This window comes from Neomonachus schauinslandi, chromosome 12, assembly GCF_002201575.2.
Source record: "Neomonachus schauinslandi chromosome 12, ASM220157v2, whole genome shotgun sequence".
Classification (NCBI taxonomy): Eukaryota; Metazoa; Chordata; class Mammalia; order Carnivora; family Phocidae; genus Neomonachus; species Neomonachus schauinslandi.
This window is the reverse complement of record NC_058414.1, coordinates 52,304,238-52,313,691: the sequence shown is the minus strand read 5'-3', so window position 1 is coordinate 52,313,691 and position 9,454 is coordinate 52,304,238. Positions and strand designations below refer to the sequence as shown.

General features: G+C 50.3%; 1 protein-coding gene across 1 annotated transcript; it reads left to right on the top strand.

Annotated features, from left to right (window-relative positions):
- The first annotated feature begins 573 nt into the window (after positions 1-573).
- SP8 (Sp8 transcription factor) lies at positions 574-3,155 on the top strand. Its single transcript, XM_021689762.1, has 2 exons — positions 574-653; positions 1,653-3,155. Exons 1-2 carry the CDS (start codon positions 633-635, stop codon positions 3,153-3,155), a joined length of 1,524 nt encoding a protein of 507 aa, XP_021545437.1. The 5' UTR covers positions 574-632.
- Positions 3,156-9,454: the final 6,299 nt, after the last annotated feature.

Below are 9,454 nucleotides of genomic sequence, written 5' to 3'. Positions count from 1 at the left end.
CCCACACCAAACACACTCACACACCACCTCCCCTTACTCTTTACTGCCCTGTCCTTCTTCTCTCCCTAGGTTTGTCACTCACAGTTACACTATAGTACACTCACACCCTTCCCCCAACACTTTTCTGATCTGTCCCTCTACCCTTCTGTCACACATGGTTATATTGTCACCCCTAAGACCCTCTCCCTTCTCTGCACTGTCTACCCTCCTCCCCCTCCGCCACACTGTCACTGCTACACTACCACATGCACTACCCCTTACCCCCGCCCCCGGTCTGCACTGTCTTCTCCTTCTCAGCTTGGTCACACACGCACACAGTTACATTGTTGCACACTCACACACCGCTTTGTAACACACGCGCAGTCGCTCGCGCCCCTCCCGCTACCGTTCCCCCCCTCCCCGCCGCGGCCCGCGGCGGCGCCGATGACCTCACGGCGCGCGCGCGGCGCGGCCCGGCGAGGCCGCAGATTGGCTGGCCGCGCCTCCGCGGCACTTCAAAGCCGGAGAGGGAGCTACAATTGTGGTGGAATGGGCGGAACTGATCATTGTATTGCACACCTCTAAAAAAAACACTGCCTCTGATTTATCAATATAAAAAAGATCCTCTGAGAGGAGGAGGGCACTTTTGTGTGATGGCAACTTCACTTCTAGGGGTGAGTCTCAGGATTTTCTCTTGCTGGTTTAATTAGTTTCCTTTTATTGCCGATCGGAGGGGGTTAAAGTCGCCCCGGCCAGGCCACGGGCTATCAGTCTCTATTGAGAGCTTTTTTTTTTCCCCTTTAAATACAAGTGAGTTTGGAGAAAAGAAAGAGGGGGAGAGGGGGGCAGAGTCACTTTTTTCAGCGCAGGAAAAGGTTCGAAGGGCATTTAGACCAGCCACCTCGCAGCGCCCGGCCGCTCCCTGCCCGGGAGTCGTGCGCCCAGTCCATTTTATATGCGACGATTTCGGGGGTAAAGAGAGCAAGTTTTTCCTCCTGAGCAAACTGCAGATTTTCCCTCTTCCCCTTAAAAAATACCACAGCCCGCCTTGTCTTGCAGGTACGTTAAACCCGTCTCTCTCTCTCTTTTTACTTTTGTAGACTTTTTTATTTTTAAGAAAATAAAAAGAAAAGCAGGAAGAGCGAGCGAGCCCTCTAGTTTGACCTCTTTTGGCCTGGGAGAAACAACCCAGCATGGGTTTCTGGGGACCGGAACAGGATTTTCAAAGCTCTCTCTGGATTACAGGGGAAGCGCTCTTAAAAGCAGTCCAGTGGTTTTTTACCCCAGGCTTCTCGGCAAAGGAAACTTCCTTCCTCCCCAATCTGGACTTTTTGCTTGCTTGTTTGTTTCGAAGTGCCTGGGGCCTTGTGTGCACGGGAGTGTTGTTTTAGGCGAGAATACTTGTCAAACTCTTCTTTAGCATGGCGCTTTGCTCCCGAATCAGAAGCCGGCAGCCAAACTTGTCCCCTCCCGTAGAGTAGGAAGCAGCCGGGTGCCAGGGCTGTTGGGGGAGCCAGGTGAGTTGGTGGCGGCGCGCCGCAACGAGAGACGGGGTGCCGTGGGGCGTTTTGGAGGCTACCGGAGGGCTGATGCACATTTCTTTCCTCCCTCCCCCACCGGCCTTTTGCCCACCTCCCCCTCCCCCACCCCTTCTCCTCTCCTCCTTCTCGCAGGAAGAACCGAGGTTGGGATCCACTCCTCTGGCCATGCTTGCTGCTACCTGTAATAAGATCGGCAGCCCCAGCCCGTCTCCCTCCTCCCTCTCGGACAGCTCTTCTTCCTTCGGCAAAGGCTTCCACCCCTGGAAACGTTCCTCGTCCTCCTCCTCCGGCAGCTGCAACGTAGTGGGTTCCAGTCTCTCGAGCTTCGGCGTGTCGGGGGCCTCCAGGAACGGCGGTACGTCCTCGGCGGCGGCGGCGGCCGCGGCGGCGGCGGCGGCGGCGGCGGCCCTGGTATCCGACTCGTTCAGCTGCGGCGGCTCGCCGGGCTCCAGCGCCTTCTCCCTGACCTCCAGCAGCGCCGCCGCCGCCGCCGCGGCCGCCGCGGCCGCCGCCTCCAGCTCGCCCTTCGCAAACGACTATTCGGTGTTCCAGGCCCCTGGTGTATCAGGGGGTAGCGGCGGAGGGGGCGGCGGCGGCGGCGGCGGCTCCTCCGCGCACTCTCAGGACGGCTCCCACCAGCCCGTGTTCATTTCCAAGGTGCACACCTCGGTGGACGGGCTGCAGGGCATCTACCCGCGCGTGGGCATGGCGCACCCGTACGAGTCGTGGTTCAAGCCCTCGCACCCGGGCCTGGGCGCCGCCGGCGACGTGGGCTCGGCCGGCGCCTCCAGCTGGTGGGACGTGGGTGCCGGCTGGATCGACGTGCAGAACCCGAATGGCGCGGCGGCGCTGCCCGGCTCGCTGCACCCTGCCGCCGGGGGGCTCCAAACCTCGCTGCACTCGCCGCTCGGAGGCTACAACTCGGATTACTCGGGCCTGAGCCACTCGGCCTTCAGCAGCGGCGCCTCCTCGCACCTGCTTAGTCCCGCCGGGCAGCACCTCATGGACGGCTTCAAGCCAGTGCTGCCCGGCTCCTACCCGGACTCGGCCCCGTCGCCGCTGGCCGGCGCTGGGGGCTCCATGCTGAGCGCTGGGCCGTCGGCGCCGCTGGGGGGCTCCCCGCGCTCCTCCGCACGCCGCTACTCGGGTCGCGCCACCTGCGACTGCCCCAACTGCCAGGAGGCGGAGCGGCTGGGCCCGGCCGGGGCCAGCCTGCGGCGCAAGGGCCTGCACAGCTGCCACATCCCGGGCTGCGGCAAGGTGTACGGCAAGACGTCGCACCTCAAGGCGCACCTGCGCTGGCACACGGGCGAGCGGCCCTTCGTGTGCAACTGGCTCTTCTGCGGCAAGCGCTTCACGCGCTCCGACGAGCTGCAGCGGCACCTGCGGACCCACACGGGCGAGAAGCGCTTCGCCTGTCCTGTCTGCAACAAACGCTTCATGCGCAGCGACCACCTCAGCAAGCACGTGAAGACGCACAGCGGCGGCGGCGGCGGCGGCTCGGCGGGCTCGGGTAGCGGCGGCAAGAAGGGCAGCGACACCGACAGCGAGCACAGTGCCGCGGGCAGCCCGCCCTGCCACTCCCCGGAGTTGCTGCAGCCCCCGGAGCCCGGGCACCGCAACGGCCTGGAGTGACGCGCATCCTGCGGCTGCCCTTCTCGACCCCCTGCCATCCCGGTCCACTTGGGCCCCGTCTGTCCTGGCCTCTCCTCCAGCCTCTTCCCACTTTCCATCCTGAGCGCACTTTCTGTCTCTTTCAGTCTCTGTCTCTGTCTCAGTCTCTGTCTCGCTCAACTCACTCTTGTGACTTGACTTTGTAAAGGGGATATGGACATGTAAGTAACACCCATTGCTCTCCTGGGCCCTGGCTTTCCCATCTCCACCAGGTAACACAACCGGAGCCCTTGACTTTGTAAAGGGGATATGGACATGTAAGTAACACCCATTGCTCTCCTGGGCCCTGGCTTTCCCATCTCCACCAGGTAACACAACCGGAGCCCGTACAGCTGTAACAGGCGCCTTGCCGGGTCTTTGCTTAGCGTCCTCTCCTCGTCCTCTCTCTGCCATCCCCAGGTTGTATCTTTTCGAGGGAAGCGGTCGCTGAAGGTAGAGCTGGACGAGTCTAGTGCCTGGGAGACTGGGGGCCTCCGCACGAGCGGGAACAACTCCATTGAACAAGGTTGAGCGGCGCCGTGGGGAGGGCGAGGCAGGGCATCCTAGCTGGGGCAGCCGCCCAGCTAGTTCGAGAAGCGCAGCCTTGGGGGTCTCGGCTTCTGTGAGCCTTGCCTGGCCGCTGCGTGCCGCTGCCCTCGCTGCGCAGTGCTGTCGCAACTACGTGGGGTGCCCATCTGGCGGCCCTGAGACCCGGAGGTTGCAGAGTTAGTTCTCCCAACGTCAGCTCTGCCTCTTTTCCTTTGTTCCCTGAGGTGGAACCGATTCGAGTTTCAGCTAAGGGCAATCCTGGTGAATCGCTGCAGCAGCCTTCTTTCATCTTTCTAACATCTTTTTTAAACTAAAAAACTAAAGAAAAAATACAGCATCCTTCCACTTGGTTTCCCTTCTAGATAGTTTTTCCTCTAGCAGTGAACAAGTCTTTCTTTTGAAACTGCTAATGTTGATCCCAAAGTTATTTTGATTGCATTAACTTAACTTATGGGGTGGGGGTGGGGGTGAGGGTAGGTGTCTTTTTCTTATGCAAAAATGCCCCTTTCCGGTGAGACCAGATTTAACTATCTCCGTGTTTGTCCTTTTCTACCTCGTTTTTCACCACTCCGGAGCATAATCTCCCCATCTTTTTTTGCTAGTCCAGCCACCGATTTGTATTGTACCCATTTCTGTAAATTCTTGGAATTCATTGAAGATTCTTAGGGTTAAACATTTTTGTGTGTGATTTAAACTTATAAACAAGTGAAGAAGCTATCGTTTATTTAAGACGAGGCTGTAGTTTAAATGCCAAAAGAGGGAAGATAGGAAAAAAAAACTTTGTAAAATATATCTGAACCTAATGGTTTGTACAACTGGAGAATCGTTCTAGATTAGTTACCAATTAATTATGACTCCACCAGTGTATGGGTGCGAGGTGCAGCTGTCCAGGAGACGATTTTGTATAGTATTTTTCTTGTACATTACTTCCAGTAAATATTTGAAAATATATTGAAGTAAAGTTGATTTTTTTTTTTTTTTTGGTCACAAAAAATATTAAGAGTTATTGTTGCAGTTCTGATGAGCTGCAGGTATTTTGAACTCACTTCTGGAGGTGCAGAGCCACAAACGCACTTTCGGGGCTTAGTTTTGCTCGAATATGAATTTAGATAGGTATCAAACTGTAACTAAGACAATATTTGATAAATGTGGGATGACATTTAATTTAATGAAGCATGTACTTCTTTGCATTTGCTGGCAGTTCAGGCATAGTTAAAGTGAAAGTTCTCCTATATTTCATAATAACTGGGTCTGCCAAAACCCATGTATTAAATAAATTGTCCAAGTGAAACTCAACTAACTTTGGCCTTTGTGTATTTCCTGAAGGTAATATTGTTAACTGTTAATAAACACTCCTGACACTACATTTAAATGTTTGCAGATTCTGCAAACTAATTGCTCATTGTAATGTTGAAATAATTTGGATATTTCACATTGAAATGAAAAGCCTTTCTCTGGAACATTTTAGACTTGCATTTTAAATGCATGAGATGTAATTGATTTATTTGTAATATTTTAAATGGTATTAATAAACTCAGATAAAAGACTAGGCCAGTTAATTTGTATTTTTTTTTTCCTTTTTAAACTATGGACATTTGCATTTTATCTTCAGTTAAATGTCTAATTTAAACAAAATATAACCCTGTTTTTTTGTGGTAATATTTAAATAACTGCCTTTAAGATATTACTTAGATGGAATGATCTATTTGGCAAAGCTGTGTTCTCTATTTACCAAGATTAAGATTATAGTGTCTAAGAAATGTAATTAATTATTTACCAGTAGATTTAGCTCAAAGCATCAGGATTTACTGACCTCTTCAAATTTGTACTAAGTCACCAAACAATTCGAAGAAATTTCCCTGTTCTGCTTCCTTCTCTCCAGAAGGAGTCAGGTTGTTGGCCATTGATTGTATTTGGTATTTAAAAGGCCAAGCCTTACATTGGTAGATCAATACATCTAAAATAAAAACATGGGTTTGGGGATAACTTTTGTTGTTAGGGGGTGGAGGAGGTCAAGCTAACAAAAGCTTGTTTTTGGCATTCCATGTCTTAGCTAAAGATTATGTAGAGGTAAATATCAGTAGTAGATTCCTGTTGAAATGAGTTATCTGTCCTTTTAAAGTCTCTAAACAGCCACCAAAGAAAAGGAAGGTTAAACCTTAATCTATTTACTAGGCTATTGTTCATAGGTGTCAATGATGCCAATAAAAAAATATTGTCTTGTTATGTCTAAGTGCATTTAAGCAATGAGTGTTCCTTGAGCCATACTTTGAAACATAAAATACTTTAAATGTTGATTGATGTTATATCAAACTATTTCACTATTAGATTAATATTATTATTTTGAATCAAATTGAATAAAAAGTTAGTGTGTTCAGATTCTTCCAAGTTTAGCTTCTTTCTTTCTGTTTGCATTCTCTCCGCCCCAAGTTCAGTCTTGGTGTACTTCTTGACCTGAAAAATTTCCACTGAAATTTCTATAAAGTCATTATTATCCATAGAAACAGAAGTGAAAATATAGAGTACTATGAATATTGTAAACTCAGAAGAAAAAAACAATTAGGGATAAAATATTTTAGAATAATGCCGTTTGTAACCAAGTAGCAGACTGCCTTAATCCTGTTGTCTATGCAGATGCTTGAGATCTCCAATCCTTAGGGTTTTAGGCAAGCAGGGTTAGCCCTGATTCTTTGGTATACTGTAGTTCTAAGTAATGGTTTAAAAAGTAAAATAGTCTCTTTCTGTCACTTTCTTCCTAGGAATAACACGCAGAACACAATTTAAGTGTTGTTTCTTTTTTATTGAAAGTTGCAATGCTGAGGGATTCGGAGAAAGCGGCTCTGAAGGAGTTAAATGTAGTGGCAGGTAAGAGGAAAGCTGCTTGGTACATTTATAATATAAGTTGCATTACATACAGAATCACATTTGATTTAAGAAGTGGGTAATGACAAGGAGAGATATTGTCTGGAAGATTTCTTTGGGGGTAGTTGAAGGGGGACAGATTGCAAACTTTCGCTTTTCTCCTTCCCCTCCTCCTCCTCCCCCTTCTAGCTCTGGTTTATTTTGTTTTGATGGTTATTGAGCAGTATTTCTAGATTCACTTTGTGGAGGGTGGGCAGGGTTCCCTTTTGGGGTTGAACATCCTCTTCAGAGGACAGAAGGTGCAAAATTGTGATTTCTGTCTGCTTTGTCTGTGGTAAAGCACCTCTTAAGAGTGCCTGAAGGCTCTCACAAATGAAGCCAAAGGCTGGATCTCACTTTGAACCAAGAGACGAGCTTCCAGTCTTCAGATCAAGGTAGAGTTAAACTAGTTGTTGACCCAGAGGTCAGGCCAGCTTTATCAGTGCACCCTCCGGAGACTGGAACAGGGCTATGGCTCAACCCAGCCTTTCTGTTGATCTGCCTCATTTCTTCCCCAAACTTTCTTCCCTACCTTGCTTTATCCTTTAATGGTTCAATTTCTCTCTCTCTCTCTCTCTCTCTCTCTCTCTGATCTCCTTCATCTTAGGGACATGACTGTGACTTGTTGACATTGGACTATCAACAAAAATATTTTACGCTAGAAGCTTAATTTAAGCCAACGTGATGAGTTACTCTCCCTTATCAACTGATGTTAGAAAAAGTTCTTAGATGGTTTTGCCTTCCTTCAACTTTATTCTTACCCCAGTCTTGGTATAACTTCCCAACTGGGCTTCCCTTGGGGAGAGAATGCTGAAATTAAAAATTAAGGACAAGCAGGTGGTGAGACTGGACTCCTGAGTGGGCAGATCGATAATACTGCCATCAACATTTTCATCTCCCTGGGGATCTTTTGGTGAGATTATCGAATGGAATGTTACAGAAGGCCTGTGGAGGAATTTCTTTAAATTAAAGATTTTATTTTGTAGGATTAGCTCAAAGGTCAGATGATCTTTTAGGTTGGTAAGTTAAGGCAGGAAATTTAGAGGAACAAAATTGTAGATGTGATTATTCTCTGGTTGCCTAAGGTGGTGGAGATAGATATTATAATGAAAGAAGTTTTTCATTTTGCTCAATTTTTCATATGAATAGCCTCAAAGAGGGGTTAATTTGATGTAGGTATTTTGAATAAACTGGGGTTTTTATATTCCTGCTGTTTTTTGCTGCTTCTGTCCAGACAGGCATTATTAATTCTCCTGGCACCCGTAAGAAAAACTCAGGTATGATCAACGCTTTCTTTTCTTTCTTTCTTTCTTTTTTTTTTGATATGATTTCCGCAGTTGCCTGCCTTTCTTTCTTTAAAATATAGCCCAGCAGATGAATTCTATCACTGTATCTAGAAAAAAAAAGGAAACCGTGTTAAGTAAGGAATCAAAAGGAGTGAGGTGTAGAGTAATGGTGTACTCATTTTTAAGTTAGGACTGTCTCTGGGTGGCATCTTTTGAGGACTTTGCTTGTTATACAATTGTTGCTGTTGTTTAAAAATAAGATTCAGAATTTGCTTGCGCCCTATTTATTCCCTGCTTCCGGATTAAAGGAAGGCCGGTAATTCCTTGCTATCCTGGCCTTCAGCCGCTGCGGCTTAAGGGGATGCGCGTCAGTGGCCATCTCTTTAGGTTCGCTGCATTCCCGGTGCGCACAAAGTGTTGATTTGCTGTAGCGTGGGGGAGGGGGGAAATCTATTTTCTTTGGTCCCTGGGCGCGTGTTTAATTTAATTTAATTTTCTGTGGAGTCTCCTGGCGGTGGGGAAGCAGCCTGATACATTTAGCTTTGGTTCCTAAGGACTGTCGGGGCTTCCAGAGCTCTAGGGACCGCGAGGAGAGCCTGGGGTGATTGAGAGCCAGGAATAAAGCGCCCGCTCAAAGCTGCCGCTTTTCACTGCTGTTCTAAAGCCATTCTTTCAAGCCCATCTAGGGGGGCTTCCTTTAAGCCCACTCCCTAACTTCGCTTCTCAGGCAAGCAAGCACTTCTTGCTGCGCGGGAGGGAACGGCGGAGGCGCCCTTCGCTTCCCTGGCAGGAGCTCTTAGCTGAGGTGTGGGCTACCCCAAGTTTCCCTCATTCTCTTTTTCTGTGAACTCGGGGGGGAGGTTTTGAACCCGGGAGAATTTCCCCAGCCTTTCTAGCGTTGGTGGTATAGTGGTTAGCATAGCTGCCTTCCCCAGCCTTTCTAAACGCTACCTCCTCTTTCCTCCCCGCTCCTTGACGGGCTGGCTGCTCTCAGAAAGATCCTCTGAGACACACCCCCCAACCCGGGAAGAGCTCCGATCGGGCGAGCCACATCGTCCACTCGGGGGTTAGAGCGAAGGGTGGGGCCGCAGTCTGGGAATCTCCCCGCGAGCCCCAGCCCCCGCCCGCTGTCCCCACGGTGCCGCGGGCCGCAGCCGTCCGCGTAGCGCCCTTGCACACAAAGGCGTAGCGGGCGCCTCCGCTGGCTGCACGGACAACGAGCGCCACCATGCGCCCCGCGTTCGCTCTGCAGCGCGCCGAGCGCCTGCCTTGCCCGCCCGACGTTGACGGGCGCTTCCCAGAGCCCCTGGCCTTGCGCGAACCGACCGTGGGAATCGCAGCGGTGAGACTCCCCGGAGTTCACCTCCCCGCTCTCTAAAGACGCTCGGGTCGGAGTGGGGTGGGGGATTGCCTTTCCTTTCCTTGTTCTCCAAATTCTCAGCATCCGCGAGCGCCTGGACCTCGCGGCCTTTCTGTCCCACCCTATCCCGGGGTGGCACGCCCTGCGCTGCGTCCTGCCAGTGCCACCAGGGCCTTCCGCGGCAA